General features: G+C 36.1%; 1 protein-coding gene across 3 annotated transcripts; it reads right to left on the bottom strand.

The window, feature by feature from the left end:
• Positions 1–384: 384 nt before the first annotated feature.
• DUSP19 (dual specificity phosphatase 19) lies at positions 385–22,392 on the bottom strand. Of its 3 annotated transcripts, XR_004482111.2 has the most exons (5): positions 21,982–22,378; positions 17,001–17,047; positions 9,655–9,807; positions 3,737–4,111; positions 385–892 (listed from the first exon to the last, which is right to left on the bottom strand). XR_004482111.2 is itself a non-coding variant. In XM_004267405.3 (4 exons), exons 1-4 carry the CDS (start codon positions 22,205–22,207, stop codon positions 3,857–3,859), a joined length of 681 nt encoding a protein of 226 aa, XP_004267453.1. In that variant the 5' UTR covers positions 22,208–22,392; the 3' UTR covers positions 1,346–3,856. The 3 variants fall into 3 exon arrangements, 2 of the variants coding, with proteins under 2 accessions (XP_004267453.1, XP_033279588.1); XM_004267405.3 differs by lacking the exon at positions 385–892 and having other exon boundaries at positions 1,346–4,111; positions 21,982–22,392; XM_033423697.2 differs by lacking the exons at positions 385–892; positions 9,655–9,807 and having other exon boundaries at positions 1,346–4,111.
• Between the last annotated feature and the right edge of the window lie 1,074 nt (positions 22,393–23,466).

Below are 23,466 nucleotides of genomic sequence, written 5' to 3'. Positions count from 1 at the left end.
AAATCTCTAGTGGTGAGACATTAGCTGTCTTCATTTACCCCCCAGAGTTCATGAAGTTGCATTAGCACTAATTGCAACTATTATTAAGTAGATTCACAAATTTAGTAGAATAACTGAACTGTGGAAAGAGGGGAGTGGGAACTCCTCGCAAGCAAAGAAAGCAATTTCCTCTCCTGCTGGTATGATATACAAATGGGAAGAGTGGGTGAAAACATAAGAACAAGAGCAAATTGCACTATTTGTGTGCTTTTTTTCAACTTTGAAGAATTCATCACTCTGTAGACAAGAAGCATTAACAAAATCAGGTCATTGTGTTTATACTTTACGTTGAACACTGTTTATATTGATAGAATTAGACTCTCAAAAAATTACCGACAACATTAGTTGCCATTTCAGCTTTTATTACATAATCTGCATGGTTGTAACATAGCTTGACCTGCTATCAGAAACACTCCACAAGGACAATTATTAAAAAATGTGACTGTAAATTATAGGCTAGACAGTCTGGGTCCCTCAGGAGAGATAAACTACACAATAACTTGGGCCAGAAAAGCTTGATATAAAAGTTTATTAACCATAATAGGATTGGAGTAATGAGGGATTGGTAAGAAAGGAAGAAGTAAACAACATAGGAATAGCAGATATAAAGAGCAACCACCACCCCTGGGGATGAGTGTTCAAGGAAGAAGACTCCCAGGGTTGAAATATAGATCTTGTTGCAGAGTGAAGCTATGGCTCACTGAATGGCAGAGATATGGAAGAACTTGCTGGAAATCCACCCTCTAGGATGCCAGGCAAAACAAAACTGTTGACAAAACTGACGCGCTGAGCCTGCGTGTCCGGAGCCTGTGCTCCGCAACGGGAGAAGCCACAACAGTGAGAGGCCCATGTACTGCAAAAAAAAAAAAAATTTTATACATATATATATATATATATATGTATAAAATTTGGGGGATAATTAGGGATATGCAGTAAATAAAACAGGAAAGGTAGATATAAGTGTTAGGGATGGGAGCAATTTGAAATAAGGTGGTCAGGGAAGGCTTTACTAAGATAGTAAATCTCAGTTTAGTCTGAGAGTAATTCAGTATCTCTTGACTTAAACTACTAGAATATTCTATTGAATTTTCACTGCCAATTTATCCACAGTAATTCCAATTACAAGATCTGACTTTAGCTTTTCACTTCTTGAGGTGGCTGGAGGATCAAATTTCCACAGACCTTAAACTAATTTATATTCCAAAATGTATAATTTTGTGTTTTGCCAACAGATTTGTTTAATCCAGGATTTGACAGCAAATAATTGTTGTCTTTTAAAACAAATAACCTCAAAGAATTAAAGATATTAATTGGAGAAATAGTAAATTTATTATTTTTATTAAAGTATATCAATACCTAGAAATAAGGGGCACATTATAAATATGGATACAAAACAGTAAGTCAAAGTTTCACTTGAAGTAGAAAAGCTTAACTATAAGCTTTTTTAAAAGTATATCAAAGGCAATGAACCATAAATGTGTTAATCATAAAATGTCACTGTATGTATCACAAGAATATAAAACTTTAAAATCTTCTGCTTTAAATTCTTCTGCTTTAAATTCTTAAATAACTACAGGGTGACTAAATATGTTCAGGATGATTTGGGCAGAAAAAGCAACTAGCTAAACTCACAAAATCAATTAATTAACTGTGCTACATTTCTGTTTGTTTTTTTTTTTAATGTATTGTGGTCTTGCTTATAAAGGTGTTAATTCATTGAGTTAATTCACTGGGTAAGGTTTTAAGACAATACTCTGATTTATACTTGTTACATTCCAGAATCTTTGGAGAAATTACCTTTGAAGGGGACTTTCTAAAATAGGAAAATCTATTTTAATATAGAGGCCAAAAATCCTTGAAATACTTTTTCCACTCCCTTGAAACAGATGAATATTTGAGATCTGTTTATAATATGTGAGACAGAGAATCATAATGATAAAGTTCCTTTTTATAAATAACTAGGTATGACACAGTGACATATCCATGAGAAGCCCAATAAACATGCTCCACGGATGACCCATCATTGCCTTACATAGTACCCCTAATTTAAAAGACAATTACCTTTACTGATTTATTTTACATACAGCAAACTATTATCAGTTAAGAGAAAACAAAATTGATGCTCAAAGCACTTCTGTAGATGATACAGAAGATACGTGTTTGTACTGTAACCAGATCACTACAGGAAAAAACTACGCAAACTACAGACAAAAATAATAAACTATCCATAAGGAATAAGTTCAATTTAAGGCTTCATATTCACAACATTTAATGGCTGAAAACTAAACAGCAATAACAAAGGAAAATGTATTTAAATAAATGCTTTCATGTGAATGGAAAAGGTTCACCCAGCAAACCCTCAGCAATATTGACCATAAAGACAGTATTATACACCAGTCTCATATTTAAGAGGATTCTGTCTGCCTTGTTAGGCTTCAAACAGCTCACAGAAGGTTGATTACATTTATGCTGCCTCTTAATAGAAGCAAAGTTCATAGCTTTGCATATGATGGCATCTTGTCAGGCTATAAGCAATCTTGAAACATAATTTGCATTTATCATCTCTACTTTTTGCTCCTGGCAGCATAAGAAAGCCTGCTTTCTCAAATGCACAGATGTGCTCAGTGTGCACTTTCCAAATTATGTATAGGAAAATGCTTGCTCTCTATAATGTGTAATTAAGAAGAGCTCAGGACTTTCTTAATAAAATCTAGAGGGCAATGATATTTTCTAAGTCTTGAAAGTCTACTTGAAAGCTATTAAATAAATTCTATCTTAATTATTATAATTAATTTTAAGTACATTTTGAATAATTAAAAGAATATCTTTAAGCAAATTCATAATGTACAGAGTTCAGCCTTGCTAATATGGAGACTTAATTAAAAAAAAACTAATCAAAGCCTCTGGCCAGAAATAAAATTGTAAATGATTTTGGGCTTTTTAAAAATGTATGCAAAATTTCTTACAAAACCATAACTGTTCTTTCCTTAAAAATATGTTCCCTAGTAGAATATTGAACTAGAAAACAGATCATTAATCAAACCACATTTTAAAAATGATTTTTTAGTATAAAACACTTTCCCACAGATCCAAGATCAGATAATTATGACGTCAGACGCAAAAACAGAATGCTAGGGACCCAGAATAAAAAGCATACAATGTAAGAGACTAATCACCTAATAAAAGAACCATAAGCTCACAATAAAGTAAGAGAGAATAGCTATACAAAAAACTTTAAAAATAAACACCGGGAATACAGTTAAATTAAAGAATCAAAATGAAAAGTGGGTACATTTTCATAAAAGGACATAAAAATCTTGTGAATATTTTAACTGCTACATAAATTTGTGTAAACCTTCAGATTTTGGTTGCCTCTTTTGGGAGGTTTAAGGTATTGTTTTTTAATCTTAAATTCTTCACAAAGAAATTTACCTCCCTCTGAAATAGTAAGTCAAGTAGCACTTCAAGTTTTTTCCTTCATGGAAACAGTTGCTGGAATAGAAAACTACCAAAAGTTTTAATCAACTAATTTAATCTTTCATGCTTTGATATAGATTTTAAATTTAAACCTTTTCTTTCTACAGAAATCAATTATTGGTAATACATTGTTATTTTCCCTTAGCAAATCAAAGAAGCATTTAATCACATATTATAATACTAAAGAAAACATGATATAATTTAAAAAATTTATTTATACCTTAACTTAGGACAACCAATTGACCTCTATTTCCACTTGAAAAAAGCATGAGAGAAGGAAGTTTCTACTAGTTTACTCTCAAAAAGGGGAAAGGTGGCTCTAGAGACCAACTGTCCATCATCAGCTAGAATGTAACTCAGGAACTGTTGTTTCTTCTAATTCCTGTATTTTGTCACACTTATTGCTTTCTTTGCCCTCTTGATATGTACGAAGCTGCTCCACAAAACCAGCATTTGGACATATGGAAGGTCTTGCATTTTTCACCAAAGAAAAAGCACTGGTAAATGAGATTTCTTCAGAATTCATTAGGAAGCCTATTATAATTGCAGCAGCCCTGGAAACTCCTGCATTACAGTGAACAAGAACCACTCCATCCTATAATAAAACCAAACAAAAATCTTCATTATTCATTTAAGAGAGACTATAATATAATCTTATACTACTTAAAATTATAAAATAAAAATATTCACTTTATTGATTTATTTGATTCAATCTATTCAATCATCAAAATACAATTCATTGTAGGGAATGAATGGGGATAATCAATCAATTAACCAACACCTTCTCTTCCCACCTCCCAGAATTGAAATGCTTTGATGATATATTTGGAATTCTGAAACTATCTTTTATTAAACTGAAGTAATCTAGTAAAGTACACATGAAAGCCTAGTAACTTAGTAGCCACAAGTCTATAAATAAGAGAAATATCACAGGAAATGTATGTGGAAATATAAATAAAACCATAATCATAAACTGAACAGAAAGCTCGAGACATTCTAGGTACACATAGAGCTCCCATGAAGAAACTAGTATCATTCCTTAGAAATCTATGGTAAAATGATCAGTAAAGAAAAAATTTTCTTCCCTTGGATATATTTTATTCTGGAGGGAAGTGACTTAAAAAATAGTTAAACTTATGAGGTAGTAAAATGATGACACAAATAGCTCACGACAATGTGAAGTGGAAAAGGTAATTAGACACCAGCAGGAGGTCAATAAATGAAAAACGTTTCAGGTAACTTGCAAATGATACTTCACAAGTGAAAAGGGACACAGTGCAAGGCCAATGCTGATGGGGGTAATATTGCATTAATAATGAATGTGATAGATCTCATGGATCAGCATTGATACAGGTTAGCTTATCTCAGGCCTTTAAAAAGTTAATGATCTAAATGAAATGTAGAGAACAGTGAGCACACCCAACAGAACCAGACATTTTAATTACTTCATTTCTTGATTCTTCTTTTCTTACAACACAAGAAAGATGGGAACAGGGAAAAGGGGAAAAAATCTTACAACTGAAAATTCTCTGCCCAAAGTACACATTAACAATGCTATGTTTATGGCTTATTGGATTATTTTACTTTTACAAGGCAGTTTTCTTAGATGCATAAATCTATTGCAAAATTCCTTTCCTAGGTCTACTGTAACAAATTTGCAAGTGTAACTCATTTCAAGAAACACAGGTGATTCACAAGAAAATTAGTTAATATTTTAAATCCTCATATCAAAAAGACAATTTCAATTGTTTATATATATATTTTTTTCCTTTTTTTAAAAATTTCTTATTGGAGTATAATTGCTTTACAATGTTGTGTTAGTTTCTACTGCACAGCAAAGTGAATCAGCTATATGTATACACATATCCCCTCTTTTTTGGATTTCCTTCCCATTTAGGTTACCACAGAGCACTGAGTAGAGTTCCCTGTGCTATACAGTAGGTTCTCATTAGTTATCTATTTTACACATAGTATCAACAGTGTATATATTTCAATACCAATCTCCCAATTCATCCCACCCCTGCTCCCCTCCTTGGTATCCATACATTTGTTCTCTACGTCTGTCTCTATTTCTGCTTTGTAAATAAGATTGTCTATTTATATTTATGTATTTCAGAGTCATTTCCAGATATTAACTTTCTGTACAAGAAAAGCAAAACGCAAATATTCACTCTATATATACAGAATTTTTCTCACTTTGTATAATGGCTTTTTTATGAGACTTAAGACATTTTAAAATCATATTACAGTAACCAATGAAAAGTATTAATGAACTTCTTTTAACTCAAAACAAATTAGCTATTCCAAAGAAACTTGGAATCATAAGCTTAATAAGAGGTGCCTCATGTCATTTTTAATGTTTCCTGACTGTATACTAGTTATCTCTGTTATGATCCATACATACGCTTTCGAAAATGAAACTAGCTTTATTTTCAATCTTATACATGGTGCAATCAGTTTTAGCTAATGTTCAAAAATGTTAGTATTTTCTTCCCTCTTACATTCCTTATATAAACAGCTACTTTTCTGTTAGTTTCTACAACCTTTGAATTTACCTATTTACCTTTTATTATTCCTTGGGTATCATATTGCCCTTGAAAGTATTTCCAAACAAACTACTAGCTTCATATCCCCTTTCCAGAACTCAAAGTAGTGACAATTAAATCATTCATAAAGAAATTTTTTCTTTTGCACTTGCTGTTGTCCTCTGCTTGAAAGGCCTTTGCTCCTCTCTTGGTCCAGCTAACTTTGGCTTCTGTTCTAAGAAGGCTGTCTCTCTCTGCGTGAGAGGCGGGCGGGAGGAATATCCAAGCCATCTTTGTATGCCTAATACTTAGTACAATTTTGGGCACAGAGTAGGTATTCCATAAATGTTTGCTAAGCAAGCAAATTAATTTTGTTCTGCATTTCTGAGAAAACATTCTCTTAAAAGAATCAAATCACCATTCTGCTATGGGCAGATAGATAGGAATTATGTTATAGTATTTCCATTTTACGCAGTTTGCTTTGTTCTCGTGTTGTTATGAACAGCCTTTCAATTAGACTGCCAGCTCCTTAAGGGCAGCAATATACATCTCTTGTATCTTCTCAGAGTAAGTAATTCATATTTTTTGACAGATGAACTTAGTCAAGTTCAGGTCTTTTGATATATAGAAAAATATACTAAAATACTAACAGTGGTTATATCTATATGGTGGAAGTGGGTGACCTTAATTTTTACCTATCTATATTTTCCAATTTTTCTACAATGTTATAAATAACATGTTTTTAAAATCACATCTTATAAATAATAAAGTAAACATGGAATGTCAAATACACATTTTCATACTAACAAACAAAACCTTTTGCAAAAAAAAAGGGGGTCAAGTAAATATTCCTAAAAGAACTCTTGAGACTATGGAGGTTACTTTACTACTTCCCTCTCATGTGTATTTCTGTCCCTTTGGGCATAAACCTGACAAATAATGCATTAGGCAGAGATAGATGAAGGACAGAGAAACCAAACAAAACAGGGTTTTATAAGTACAGAGAGAAATGAGGAAAGACATGGGAAAATGGAAGACATTCCATCTGGCAGCTGTATGTAAAAAGACGAAAACAAACTAGGACCTAGAAAGGTAGTTTTGAAATATGCAATTCACTGAGTAATCACATTTAATAATACGTGCACATACAATAGGCAAAATCATGAAGAGATTTCTTCTAGAAAAAAATGAAGAAAATTCAAGACTTCTATTGCTAAAACTAAATATGTATTAATCTAAACAATAAAGAGTTTTCAGGGTAAGGAAATATTGGCTGAGGCTAAGATTTCAGTGAAAAACATAAGGCTTGAGAAATTAGAACATATTACAGAATTCAAATACATCTTGTAGCAGAAACATTTTATGCATCTCTTCAGATTCCTTTGATGCCATCATCTCACCCTCAGCTTGCTCCACCTCAACTACAACCTCTGTGGCTGACTGCCTATTGTGCCTTTAAGCCTATTAAGTTTTGCTTGCCTAAGAACACCTGGCTCTTCCCCGATGGCAGTCTCTGCATAGGTACACCCTGAGTTCTGGATTTTCTTGCTTCTTCTGAACTTGGATGGCAAGTCACACCACAGGGCATTGGGTTTGGCTTCAAGGTGGCTGCTGAAGGGGTGGGGTGCTACAACCTGGAATTGTGAGGTTAGTAACCTCTCCATGGGTAAACTTTGACCAATGGGAAATAGAAGCTGACAGATGGCCAGGCAGATAAATTCTCTCTCTTCCCTCCCTCCCAAAATCTACTGAGGTGCAGTTTCTTTGGACTCCCTGCCTGGGGATTTCTTGGGTACCACCCTACCAAGTACCCAGCTATTTCGCTGTCAGCTCATTGTGAAGTTGTGTTAAGCAAGGTAAACACATCATCTTACATTGCTTCTCATCCTTACCTGAGTCACTTCCTTTTCTTCTCACTCTCACTGCCTAGGGATTGCACCTCTCAAAGGAAGCATCAGCTCTTAATCCTTGGTTCAGGTTCTGTTTTTTGGGAAACACAAACTAAGGACCATTTTTCTTAACTATTACCCATTTCACTTTTTACTTGCAACATGTGCATATCTTCTAATATGAACATGGATGATGTCTACATTTTTCCTTTACCGTCTAACGTACATTCTACATCTCCTTAGGAAAGCAGCTAATACAGAAACATTGTCACTTCTATTTCTAACACTGTTAGCTGGCACACTGGAATGTGACAATCTAGAGTCTGTAAAATTTTTCACAAGAGAACAGACTGGCCAATACTAGGCTCTGAATTAGAAAATCTCCTCCTTTTCTTTCATCCAAATGTCTGCTATTAAATAAGGTAGAAAAGTGTTACATTTTTCCGGTAATCTAGAGAAGGGTATCGAGAAGAGTGCTGGGCACCTAAGGCACTCAATAAATATTACTAAATGAAAGGAAGGAAGAGAGAGAGGGAAAGAGATAAGGTAGAAGGGAGATCATCAGAATTTAATTAAGTTGGATTCTATTAACTGTCATTAATTGTCGGGTGCTCCAGGACAGTTAACTTTTCTCTGTAGTGCTTCTACATTCCCATCTATTTATCTAACATAAATTTTGTAAGAATTATATACTGACTAAAAATGATGTCATTTCGAGGTATAATTATTGGTAACAGCCAGCCTAGAAGCCCTGCCTTGGATCAGTACCAAGATTGAAGTATTGTATTTTTTGTTGGTCTTCTAAAGTCAGAGAACCAATGGACAGCTTCTGATCAGCATTTTTATACAATCTCAGGAATATTAATCTTCATAAATACACTAACAGGACTAGAGCAGCCTCTATCCCACAGTCCACCTGATTACCTTGCAAAGTGGTCAGAGGGCAGGTGGTTAGAAACTATCAAAGGAAACCTGCGTATTGGTTTGGCCAAAAAGTTCGTTCGGGTTTTTCCATAACATCTTACCAAAAACCGGAAAGAATTTTTGGGCCAACGCAATACCTATGTACACAGGAAAATTCAGTAAGCAGAAAATTTTAAATCCGAATATTTCTCAGGAAGCCATAGGAATATGAGAAATTAAAGTTAAAAGTAAATATTTCACTGAAAAAAGAGCAACTGGAAAACTAAATAGTTGTAGGAATTAATGAAATATTGTTGAAGGGGAAATTTCATAATTGTTCTCTACATATTCATTACAGAAAGAGTAAATATTGGATGATGGACCCATATTTTAAAATATCTGCTTCTGAAGAACTGTGGATCAAAACAAAACTTACGGACTTCCCTGGTGGCGCAGTGGTTAAGAACCCACCTGCCAATGCAGGGAACACGGGTTCGAGCCCTGGTCCGGGAAGATCCCACATGTGGCAGAGCAACTAAGCCCATGCACCACAACTACTGAGCCTGCACTATGGAGCCCGCGAGCCACAACTACTGAGGCCGTGAGCTACAACTACTAAGCCCATGTGCCATAAATGCTGAAGCCCGTGCACCTAGAGCCTGTGCTCCACAGCAAGAGAAGCCACTGCAATGAGAAGCCCGCGCACCACAATGAAGAGTAGCCCTCACTCACCGCAAATAGAGAAAGCCTGTGCACAGCAACAAAGACCCAATGCAACTAAAAATGAATAATAAATTAATTAATTAAAAAAAAAAACTTACCTTCATTTTTGCTTGTTCAATAAATTCAAAACATTCTGGAAAATAAGACAGTATATTGGTCTCAGGTAGATCCAAAATAGAAATACTCTTATATACAAAGTCACTGAGGAAAGCATTTTCAACTCCATATGCAACATTGAGAATATGAGTCACCTTAAAGAGAAAAAAAAGGATGATTTTTAAAAATTCTCATGAATTAGGTTAATTAAACAGAGACTGAGATGTTGAGAGCTGTAACAAGAATAAACAATTTAAGCATGACTCAATAACACTTCCTTCAGGAAGCCTTTTCTGACTGCCTCATCCCTTACCAGAAGTGCTATTTCTATATACCCCCAAAGCACCCTCTACTTGCCTCATTATAGCCCTTACCACTGAGAGTCTGTTTATTTCCCTCACTGTACTAGAAACTCCATGAGGGCAGGGACCAGGTTTAGCTTACTCACTATTGTAAGTAAGCATTGTGAGTGAGCAGTGACCTTAGCACAGAAAGTACTTAAAATATTTATTGAATAAATCAATTAATGTCCACATAAAAACTGACGTAAGGGAAGTGCATCAGTAGCACACCACTTCCCTTTCAATAATTATTTCCCTATTTTCCTCTTGTATTCTTTGTAAGTACAGTGGTTCTCAAGTGTGGCTGCACATTAGAACCATCAGTAAGCGTTTTAAAAATATCAATGCCACAGGGTCTCAAACCCGGAAATTCTGATGAATTAGTCTGGTTGAAAGGTGGGATGGTCATGAAAGATTTTCTTTTAAATGGCACACATAAGCAACCTCCTCATCCATCTATACGTTCAGGCTCCTTTCCTGGAGTCCACCAAGCAAATGGAAGGAGCCATGTGGAAAGTCTATTAAGAGAATCCAAAGGCTAAACAGACCAGAAATATGAGTCCCTGTTTCTTATCAGGACATGCTTCTCACTGAACTTATTGTCTCTCTTAGTTTGGATCTTAGGGTTTGCCTGACCTTGGTATTTTCTTGTATCTCATCATATTTTAGAGTACTTGCCCAGCCTGCCTCTCTTGCCCCCACTACTCTCCCAGCTATGACTCTGGCTGTGTCCCACTCCTTCCCTCAGCACAGCTAATTGGTTTCGGGTGGACGCCTGACTTAAGCTAGACTGAGCAGATTATCTCAAGGAATTTAAAAAATAGGTGTGTGAGACAGCTAGAATGATCCACAAACTCGGGAGATTTAAGAACAGCCGTTTTCTAGTAAGTGCTCAGGGAAGCTGAAAGATCTCTGCTCCCAAATGAGAAGAACAACACAGATGTGCAGATAGGGGCCATGTGCCGGAGGAGAGAGAGGCTGTCCTGGATGGCCTTCTATTCTTGGCATGGCCACTCTCTTCCCTCAGGTTCCAGAGAGCCCCCTAAATCATCATACACATTCTCTTTCCTCGCTCAGGTTTCTGTGGTCCACAATCCAAAGAGTATTAAGACACTCAGGGAACTAGGCCTCATGAAGAGAAGGCCACAGGCTATTTACTAACTTAACTGCCTTGTGGAAAGAAGAAAACAGAAAAAAACCTCAGATCTTCTCAAGAGAGACTCTTACATAGAGAGGAGATGGAAGAACCTAGAAAGAAGGGAAGAACAGTTTTAGAAGATACAGTCTGAAATGTCCTTCTGCTTTCCCCAGTGAAGTCCCACCTGACTGTGCCAAGCTACTCTCTCACTCCAAGTGGACTTCTGGCCAGGACTACATGATTCTGCCCTGAATTAATAGATGTGCCAATGTTTTATAATATTGATGTGTTTGCCTTACCTTTAGAACTATATTCTGCATTCCCAAAAGACCAAAAATGAGGTCTGACCACTTACAGAATATATCTGTATCTATATAGCTTCCCTATACATCACAGGATTACAGAGACGACCCAATGAGAATCTTGGGGAAACTTGTTGAAAGGTAAAAGTGCTTTACAAATATTGTGGATCATTAAACTACCCAACGTCTAGGTAGTTTAGCTGCTTGGAAATGCAACTTACATATATATTGATTGAATGATCACGCTTGAAAAGAACTGTACTGAGTCTCAGGTCATGGTGGTGATGGTGATGGGGACCTAGCCTAAAACCCTTCAAGTAATCAAGCATATTTCCAAAATGCAGTTACAGGGGTCCTAACAATGGTTGACCTTGTGATGCCCTTTATAATAGGGATAATAAGAATAGCCCCTTTACTGTGTACGTAGTATGTGCTAGGCATACAGGTTAACTCACTTAATCCTCACATTTAGGCATTATCAAAAAATTATCTTTTGAACTAGTTCAAAAATCACAACATTATATAAAAAAAAGAAACATTAAGAAGTCTTGCTCTCACCCTCTTTCCACTCCATCATCTCCCACCCATATGGTAACCATCTTTGTTGGTTTCTTGTATATTCTTTTAGAGTATCTTTATGCAAATATTTTATGTACTCCCTTTCTTACACAAAGGCAACACCTTGGGTTTTTCCCCCTATTTAAAAATGTCCTGGACCTGCCAATGCAGGGGATATGGGTTCAAGCCTTGGTCCGGGAAGATCCCACATGCCTCAGAGCAATAAGGCCGTGCACCACAACTACTGAGCCTGTGCTCTAGAGCCTGAGAGCCACAACTACTGAGCCCACACGTCACAACTACTGAAGCCTGCACACCTAGAGCCCGTGCTCCGCAACAAGAGAAGCCACCGCAGTGAGAAGCCCGTGCACCGCAACGAAGAGTAGCCCCCACTCGCCACAACTAGAGAAAAGCCCGCATGCAACAATGAAGGCCCAACACAGCCATAAGTAAATTAATTAATTTTTAAAAATGTCCTGGAGATCTTTTCATATCAGTATCTAGAGACCATTTTTTTTGTGCTCTTTTAAAAAGCTATATAGGGAGACACAAGAGGGAAAAGATACGGGAACATATGTATATGTATAGCTGATTCACTTTGTTATAAAGCAGAAACTAACACACCATTGTAAAGCAATTATACTTCAATAAAGATGTAAAAAAAAAAAAGCTATATAGTATTCCATCATGTGGGTGGACTATTGGTCATTTAACCAATTCCCTACTTATGGAAATAGGGGTTGTTTTCAATAAATTTGCTATTATAAACAGTGCTGCAGTAAACAACTTGGAATATTTTATGTTACACTTAGTTTTCTATCCTCCTTCATGCTTTATTGGGCATACACCAGGCACTCAATGAGTACCTTACTAATAAAACAACTCTTACTACCATATCTAAACATTATAATGAAATTCCTATAGAAATTTCTGAAATGATCTGCCACAAGAGAATTTCTATTAGTTATTGCACTCTACTTAAACCCCAAGAAATCCCTTTGAAATGTGTCATGCATTTAAATCAATAATTTTGTTTTACAGCATCTTTAAGATTTTGTAGAAACCCTCTATTCAGCTGCTCAGCTTACTTTTGCTTCTTCCAGGCATCTAACAGGATCTTTTATACAGAGACAGAATGCTCTTTTAAACAGCAGCTGGGTTCACATCACCAGGATGAAAGTGAATTGGAACTAGTGTATCATAACAGGGGCTAGATAATAAAACACTTGCCAATGAAAAGATTTATCAGTTTTTCTAATTTCTATTTTTACCCTGAGAAATATTAATTTATTTATGTAAGCAAGACTCTAAAACATGTTCTACTTATGTTGAAATATTGATCTAAGAGGGTGCCTATCAGGATATACAGTCATTCTCATACCCTTATGCAATTTCAGGCCATTGTCTCTTATTGTCAGGCAGTTATTATTATAATAAAACAAGGGGAGTCCAATTTAAACACAAAAAAGTACATTGACTAGTAAACATATCAAGTTAGTTAATGAATTCGTTAGTATTTATTTCCTTGAAGAAATTAATTGCAAGTGTTTATCACATAAAATTTTCAGCCTCAATTTAATCAAATTTTTTTCTCAGAGCTGTGGGATGAAAGATGAGTAGGACAGGGTCTCTAATCCTCTAGAAGTCTGCTGAATAATAGAGGGGAAAACATGTTCACCGACAGTAATAATAAAAAGTAGAGGTGCTAAGAGCTACAGGTGAAGAACAAAGTGTTATGAGACCAGAAGGGAGGAACACACACTGAACTTGTTCCTTGCAAGAGCCTCCACGTTTGCTGTTCTGTCAGCCTTAAGGGCTCTTTCCCTGATTTAAGCACAGCTGACTCTGTCCTAAGGTCTCAGTTGAAATATAATACCCTCAGAGGCCTATTCCCCTGCCACTCCTCTCACTGCCTTGTTTCAATTCTTTCAGAGAATGTATTCTCATCTGAAAATATATTTTAAAATCAAGGACCTTACTGCTTGTTCATTTCTATGTCTCCTGCAACTAGAAAAGGGCCTAGCACCCCACTTACATCGTGGGTGAGAGGCAGGATTGCATTCTTTTGGCTACTCCCTGCCTCTTTCAAATCACTTCTTTTCCACCCTCCAGTAAAAATCCTTGCTCTTTTGAGATTCATACAAGCTGATTATTCCATCTTATACCCTGCATTCCTTGGGCACCTGACCCTCAGTTTTCTGGGTCCTACCCCATGTCCTACCATTATCCTGGGTGACATCAATTTCCACTTGGGTTTAACAGGTCCCTGACGACCTCATCGCCAATGACCTTCATCACCACTCTCCTTCACCACCTCTGCAAGACCAATGCCCAGGACTGATCCAGCTCTGATACCATTAACTCAGGTATCCCACTCTTATTTTTCCATCTTCCACTCAGTTATTCCCTCTACACCTCACAAAAACCATCAACTCCTTGATCTTTCTATTTTATCTATCAGCCCCCTCTTGCCTTCACTTCCTTTGTTATTCAGCTTATAGTCCATGGTCTACCTCCCCTGCACCTGACTGGTAAAAGTCCCCTCTATACCCAGACTGCTAAGCACGGCTGGAAAAAATTCACACAATACTGCAGTTCATGCCACCATTAGCTCATGACAGCCAACCTCTCTTGAACCTTAGTGATGCTTAGCAACTATATTTCCCTAGTAGGCTCTCTCCCTCATTCCCCATATCAGCTCTTTCAAACATTCCCTACTCTCCTAATAACTTTCAACCCTACCACCTCTTCCCAACTCCCAGTAGATCACCTCACTTACCATTTTACAGTAAAAAGACAAGTCATCACATAGGAACACTTTCCATCAAATCTTACCATCAAATTTAACAACTTCGCCTACACCTGCATTCACCCTTTCCTTCTACCTTCTTAATACAGAGCATGATGTGCTCCCACATCCTTTATGAGGCTCATTCTGGCACCTGTGTTTGGGGTCACACTGCCTTCTACTTTCTTGGCCCTCTAGCCACAATTCTTGCTTTCCTGTATTTTCAATTCCTTTCTCTACCATCAGCTTTATACACGCTCAAAACTCTCCCATCTCCCTCATTTGATCTCATCACCTATGGGTCTTCCTGCTCTCTTCTGCCCTTTTTTGGTGTGATCATTTCCTCCACCTCTCAATCTTTTGAAATCTGGCTTGGGCCTCCAATTCAAATGAAACTGTTCCCACTAAAGTCACTAACAACTTTTTGTTCTAAAGTCCAACTGTTGTAATTCAGTCCCAACAATACTTAAACTTTGGGCAGCATCTGACACCGCTGACTCTATCCTCCACAGAACTCTGCTTTGGCTTCCATGACACCACAATTTTTTTACTTTCCTACAAACTCTTACAGTACCTCCTTTCCCACTGCAGATTCTTCTTCCTTTGACTATTCCCTATAGGTTGGTATTACTCAGGGTTCTGGTGTAGGCCTTCTTCTCTGCTCACCTTGCCCCAGGTGATTTCATTTACTCCAACAATTTAAATCACTACTTATAAGCTGAAGATTCCTGAATCTCTATTTTTACCTCTCTCCTGAATTCAGACCCCATATACCCACACTGTCTATTGAATAACATTACTGAGATTATCCACAGCACCTGAAATTTAAATTATTCAAAATTGAGCTCGTTATTTTTCCTGCAAAACCTGCTCCTCCCTACTTTGTTCCCTATCTCATGGGACGACACCAACCCTACTTAGTAACCCAAGAAAGCTGAATATCACCTCTGACTCCTCCTTCTTTCTCAACTTCACCCCCCCCTTCTACTCTGTCCTGCAAGTAGTCAATCATTAACTTTTGAGAATTCTACCCTCTTAAAAACCCCTCAAATCCATCCACTTCTCTCTACCCCCACTGAATCCTAATCTAAGCTACCACCATCTTTTTTCAGATTGCTGCAACAGCCTCAAAACTAGTCTTCCCATCTCTAGCTTGAGCAATCCTCCAACCTATTTTCCACACTGCCTCTAACCATCCATCTTTCTAAAATGCAAATTTGATCCTGTTACTTCCCTCCATAAAGCCTTTCAAAGGCTTTCCACTGTCTTTTGTATCAATTCCAAACAGTTTACTCTGGCTTACATGGACTTTTGTGATCTGACTCACGCTTACTTCTCTGGCCTTGTCTCTTGGTACCCTTCTTTCTCACACTATTCTAGGGTTACTAAACTTCTTTTCTGTTCCTGAAAGCATCAGCCTTTCTCTTGTCTCTGGGCCTTCACAGAGCCATTTCTTCTATCTGAACACTTTTCTGTCTGCTCCCTCCTCACCCGCTTCAGAGCAAAACTTCAATATTATTTCCTCCAGGAAGACTTCCCTGACCTTACTATCCCCAACCCAACCCAAACAAACATGGGTTAAGGGCATCATCTCCTATGCTCTCCCATAGCACCTGCACATCCCCATCAACACATACAATACACTGTACTGTAGCTGCTTATTTGTCTTTCTTCCCTCTCTGCCCCTCAAATCATAAACTTCATGTGAACAAGAACCTTTTGCATTCCTCAAACCACAGCAATTCCATGACCCTGAAATCGTGCTTAACAAAATAGTTGATGGATAATTTTTTTTTTCAGTAAATATTGAAATAAGTAATAAATCACATCAGTTGTGTGGGGGAAGGTGGGAAGAGATAGCATTGGGGAAGAAGTGGTATGTGAGTTGGGACTCAAGGCATGGGTAAATCTTGGACAAGAAGAGAAGAGGGGAAGGTCTATTCCACACAGAGGAACTACATAAGCAGAAGCAGGAAGAAGTGCCTCCAAAGTCAGTTTCATGAGGAAAAGTAAAGGGAGATTGAGAGAAAATAAAACTGGAAAGATGGATTACAAATTCACATATTTGAATTAAGTGCAATAATTTTTGTAACTTTATTAAAATGATAGCCAAATCTCACCAATCCAACTCTGAAATGGACCTATGCAGTTTTTCCTAAATAAATGTAACAATGAAAATACTTCCTATACACAGTGCCAGACCTGAAGCATTTCTTTTTACCTTGTGCTTTTTCAGTGTATCCAGATCATGAGCAGCATCTTGTGACCCTATAAGAAATAAATAACATCACCTTGAATATAAAAATAATCATCCTGACTTTTAATCTAATTTTTGCAACAACTCTGTTAGCTATTCATTTATTTTAAGAAATGCAACTTGGGAGGACCTCAGTCCAACTTTCTGAAAGATAATTCAGGAATATTCATCAAAAAATATTCATCTTATATATACTCTTAGACTCTGAAATCTGACTTGTAGGAATTCTTCCTAAAAGTCCTGGATATTGCAAAGATTAGCTATCAGGATGTTCTTCACAGTGTTGTCTGTAATACAAAATAAACTCTATAAAAACAAAACAAACAAAAAAACCAACCAAACCCAATGATGGGGGTTGGGTTATATTAAAGATAGTACAATTATGTAGTGAAAATATATACAGCCCTTTGAAATGAGAAATGTAGAAGAATATTTATGGCATGGAAATATATTCTCAATATATTATGTGATAAAAGCAGGTTACAAAACATCAACCATTTTTGTAAAAACAAAAACTATGTATATGCTTAAAAATGGACAGGAAGTATACAGAATAAAATGTTAACAGTAGGATTATAGGTGATTTTTTTCTTTACGCTCATGTGTACTTTTTACAATAAATATCTATTTCTTTTGTAACTTAAAAAAGGATATTTTAAAAAAGACACCCACAAAATGATTTAGTGCCAGCTGGTCTGGGAACACCCAGTAGCTTAGAGCAAACACTGCTGGTCTATTGAATTCCACCCACGTTCTGTGTACCACTAGGGCTGTATCCTTTTCCAGTTTCTTCCTGTCAAAGTTGGCTTTCTAGAGCTCTCACACTTGGAAAATGACTCTAGGTAATACGCAAGGTTATTATACATGAGAACAACTAGTTAAAATAAAGTGAGTGACACAACTGAAAAAATAGGGCATTTATTATATTAAGATTTCAAGTATTTTACTTTCCTGAATTAGGTTCCATTTCTATAAACAACACTTTTCTCACCTTATCCACCTGGGAAATCTGCCAGCTTCTATTATGTGACTTTAGGTAGGTGGAGGGCCAGCAAGTATGCTGGTTGGCCAATATTCTCTTGGTAATACGAAGCTCACAGGCTCCTTACTGAGTCTACATTCAACTTTACTTAAAAGTTAGCCTATCAAAATATTAACATTTGTTAAAGCTGGATGGTGGATATGTAATTGTCTGTTATAGTGTAGTCTGTAATTTTTTACACATATGAAATACTTCATAATTTAAAAATAATTTCTCAGTTTTCTGTAGGAAGTCCTATTCATCTCCAGGGGGAGAAATGGGTTCAAATAAGTTAACTGAAATTTGGTAGTTTAATATGCATGTTATCTTTTAAATAATAATTCTACATGGCCTATTTCTTAAAATAGCAAAAAAAAAAAAAAAAGAAACATGCATGAATGAAATTCTTTCTTTTCTTACCCCAAACTGTCATTATTATATTTATCAAACCTGTATATTTTCATTATTTCCATTAAATACACACACACACCAAACAGAACAGGTCAGTTATATTCCAGAGTTGGCTGCTATATTTTGAAAATGACTTCCAGAATATGAATATATTGGTACAAATTTAGTGTTCTTGAGACCAAAAATCAACTTGTATCACTGCCTTTTCAAACAATAGGAAAATTACATGAGTTTTAATAGTGTGGGGGAATAATTTTAGTCAGCACAAATGGACTTCAGGTAATTGGCTTGTATGTTTCATCTAATACTTGGTAGTATTCAGTTCACGTTAATTCTCTCTAAATTCTAGACATAAACATCAGCTATTCTCCAATTTTAAATGATTGCTTTGTGTTGCAGTCTTGCGTTAAAATTTTGTTGGAAAAACACTTATCGTTAAAAGAAATAAACACTATAAATCATTATAACAATGTGTTATTTAAATCTTTGTTTTGAAAAAGCAGAATGTTATCCTTTTATGAACTATCTTAATTGAGATTTTAAAACAAATATCAATTTTAATAATTTTATGATTTTAACAGTGGCAACATGGATCTATAATTGTGTTAAACTTAATAGAACTGAATAGCAAATCAATTTTAACAGTATGGCAATTTTTTAAATAACAGAAAAAGAAGTTGATAAATAGGACTACAACTAAAGAAAGAAGTCTAATAATAATAATAATAATTTACAGTTATATTTTACAATGACACAAACCACTAATATTCAAGACCTTGGCCAAGAATTATTAAGGAAATATTACAGATGAAGTAACTGATTTAGAAAGTATATTACGTGCTACTGGAGTTGGGTCTTCTAACAAGTTCAATGTGTTGCAATCATAATATATGTATCATAAAAAATAGGCTACGTAAGATCTCCAGAATCCTGTTTCTATTTTTAAGAGATCTTTTTTAATGAAAATACTAAATACTGCATAAATTCTGGTGCAGCATGTCTTGATTTACAAATCTCTATTTTCATCATCAAAAAATTAAACAAAAAAATTATTACTGAAATAAACCAAAAAGATATTATTACATTACTGAAAAGGGAAATAAATAATATTCCAAAGAGAAATGTTTTGAGAAAATTTGTAGGAGTAAACATTCATAAATGGATAGAAATAGGAGCATAAATTCCTATAAGGATAAGGTAAAATAATATTTGTGAAAGAATTTTACAAAATTAAGAGCTATACAAATTTAATGTATTATTTGCCTCCTAAAAATACTGGGCTTCCAGGATATCAGAAATCCTCTACAACCTTATAAAGGATCCCAAGATTTTCACCTAGAATTGAAGCAAAGATCTCAAAATGTTACCAGTTGGGATTTCTTAACAGGATGGACATAACAAGAAATAACTGTACCCTTTTAACTACCCAAGAGAAATGGAATTTTTCACTTTTACAAATCAAGTTGGATATAAGAAAAGTCCTAGTGATTTTTGTTGTAAAAATATAATTTGCAAAACCTAGGACAAAAATATTCAATGACTAAGATCTTTTATCAACTTGTTAGGTAGTTCAAGGGCCTATGTAAGATTTTTGAAATGCAGAAGCTTGGGTGAATTTATGAGCTAACTGAAAAAGACATTATATTTTGACAGCTTTCTATTTTCTTTATTTCCCACCCAAAACAAAATTTAATTTCATGTAGTGCTAGGTGGGAGCTGTGTTGCTTTGAATAGATGAAGGAAGCTCTTTGAAGCAACCTAGAAACAACCCCTGCATCATTCACGTGGAAGAACTTTAGATGTAACCATCCATAGGTCCCTCAGAATAAGTCGCTTGTAACTGGGCAGAAGAAGGTCTATCTACCTCTCAGAAGAAAGGAGGTTGTACCTGATGAAATTATCCCATTTCCTGGTCCAAAGAGGCGACCATATAAGGACTAGTCTCAGAAGTCCCTCCCAGCACTCGCTCAAGATCCTGGAAGGGTTCCAATGCCAATCTGAGAACACTACCTTGATCAGCTCACTTTGCATAAGTCTAGATAAAAAAATAAGTGAAGTTCATGAAAACTCTGAAAGGGTGGATGATATTTTTTAATTCTACCATAATTATTTTAAACCATTATTACTACAATGGAAGCCAAATAACCAAAACATGTGCCTTATTTCCTCTCCTAGAAATGTTGTGCAAATCCTGGGTGCACCTTCCAGACTAGCTAAATGACCCACTTCATTTTTTCACAGGGCTGCAGAAACTAATTGGATATATTTATTTGGTGAAAAGACAGGTCATGTAACAATTCATATAATACATAATACAATAACAACTCATATGTATACTGCAATTGATATGTTTCAAAAACCTTTTCCAACTTGAGGACAACCCTATAAGATAAGCACATACTGTTACTTCAGCTTTACAGATGGCTTTTCTGGAGGACCAAATAGAATAAATGACTTTCACTAGCTCATCTAGCTTTACGTAGAGCATGGCTAAAAGCCTGGACTCCCTGAGTCAGTCTATGTAACAATGGAGAGCCGGAGTGTATCAGACTTGAGCTTGTGCAAGTTACTTAACCAATCTTAAATCCGGTTCCCATCTGTAAAATGGAGCTGATGATCCCTGCTTCACAGAGTTTTTAAAAGGAGTGAGATGCTATGTGCACTCCACATAATACCTGGCCATTTCTGACACCCAATTCAGTGCTCTTTTTACTCCGGAGAGGCTTGGCTGTATAAATACTAACAAATCACTGATTTTCCAAGTCTTAATTTCTCTATTCACAAATCAAAAATAATTCAAACCTACTTAAAACACTGTTGACTATTTTTTAAGAATATCGTATCATATTCTTGCCAAGCTAACAAGCTTGTACTTTTATAACTGTGCTTCATTTGTTATTTGTGGATTATGCTTTGTATAGGGAATCTGTATTTTCCGTAATACAGGAAATCATAAACCATCAGATTCATAGCTATAAAATATCAGTCCACCTTCTCCTTAACACTACAAAAACAGACACCATGAACAGATGTGGCCACAGGAGGCATGCACTCCATATGGTTTGCAACCCCAGAGCAGGCAAAAAAGCATTTGCCTTTTGAAATATTAACTTTTCTATAACTTCAACCCCTGTCACTTGTAGTTTTGCCTAATAAAAGCATTCTTTTTACTTTGATAATCTTTAAGGCTATATCCTTTTATTATCCAAGAAAATACAACATCAATGTGTTATCCTCCAGAGAAGTTAGAAAAACAGGAAGAAAGCTTTTATAAAATTCAAATACCAGGTGCTATGTGTTACTAGAATCTATGCCTCTTATGTATATAGTGGAGCAGAAACATCCCTGACTAGCTAGTGTAGCTAGCTAGTGTAAGTTCCATATCCGAAAAAGGAAACATTTCAATTTTCCAGCAGTTTAGCTGATAGTACAGACTATTATTATTAGGGAGGAAAACGTTAATTAATATAGTTAAATGAACTCAATAACTTAGTGGCAAATCAATATACTCACCCAGGAGCAACCATGGCTTAATAACACCAACTTGCAGGTCCAGGCTAAGGTCCTGCACATAACCACAACCTTCCCCACTGCTCGGCTCTACTTCTTCCACAACATGAATTCTGGCATCTTTCCATGTTTCTATAATTTTCTTTCCAGTTAGCGTTGTCACCCTGGTGCATTGCTTCCTGAGATTATTCCGGGAGAAGGCCTTAATTTCCTGGTTAAGGGAGTGCATTACATGAGCAGTGGCTAAGAACAAACACAAGCAAATCCAGCCAGCACAGTGAACGACCGAACTGCTAGTCTCTTAATGTTCAAGTAACAAATGCAGCCTCAGTAGTTCACTGTCCTGCAGGTAACTGTATCAGCCACACGCTGGGAGTCACAAGGGTCCAGCTCCGTTTTTCCCAGCGCTGCAATGTAAGGGGAAATCTGATTGGCCACTGAGAAACGGGCGCCGATTGGATGCTGTTTCTCCTTCCGGTTGGTCGAAAATTAATTACCCTTCAAAGAGTTTTCTTACTGTTGCTATTTAAAGCTAGCTTTATTATTCACACCCAATGATAAAATATAAGACTTAATGGGAGAGAAGGCTGACATTTCCTCTCTCCTTAAAAGCAGTGGTTTTCTGGATATGCTCGATCGGTGTTGCTTGTGGTGACCTGGGTATCCCTCCTGCTCTAGCACAGCTGCGGAGTCACAGTGCAAACCTTCCTACTGTGCAGAACCGTGCCTATCCGCCTGCTTTTCGGCTAATCCGGGGGGCTACAGAAGACGTTGAAAGTTATTCCTCGCTTCCTATGTGTTTCACACTCTTTCTTTCTGATGTTATTGCCAAGAGGAACATTTACTAGATTAAAAACATAAACAAAAAACTGTTGTGCAGACTTGCAAGGTTACAATTTAAATGAAACCTGCAAAAGTAATTTTCTAATTATGTTCCTATATTGCAGGTTAATAAGAGCTTAGTACATTTTTTCCCCTAACTTCTCGCCTACATTTTCATTATCAGTAAAACTGCAGAAGAAGTCTTCATGCAATAAATATACACTCTGTTTATGAGAGGCATTGGCCGCAAGTCTTTTCATACATAATTTCAGAAATTGGGGATGCAAACATCCAAGTTTACAAAATTGATCAATTATAGAACGATTTTGATTAGAAAAGGATGATATGTTTTACCAAAGAAGTCACAAGATTCCTTTAAATAGAAAATTTTCTTACCCCACTTAAAATGCAATTTTATATGGGCTTAGACACAATGTATAAACACATGTATAAAGTGAAGCTGCACTTAGAGAACACTTATTCACAACAATTTATTAAAATTTTTGTTGTTGTTGAAACTGACTTAAAATAAACCAAATTTCTCCATATTGAAAAGAGTGATAAATCAGCCCAGACTAGCTACAGGGCATTCTAAAATGAAGAACTGAAGAACTTTTTTGCATCATTTAAACCACCACGTGTTCATCAAAAACAACTCTAACTCTC

Source organism: Orcinus orca, chromosome 7 (assembly GCF_937001465.1).
Source record: "Orcinus orca chromosome 7, mOrcOrc1.1, whole genome shotgun sequence".
Taxonomy (NCBI): domain Eukaryota; kingdom Metazoa; phylum Chordata; class Mammalia; order Artiodactyla; family Delphinidae; genus Orcinus; species Orcinus orca.
Note: the sequence above shows the minus strand (reverse complement) of the source record. Positions and strands in the feature narration are given on the sequence as shown.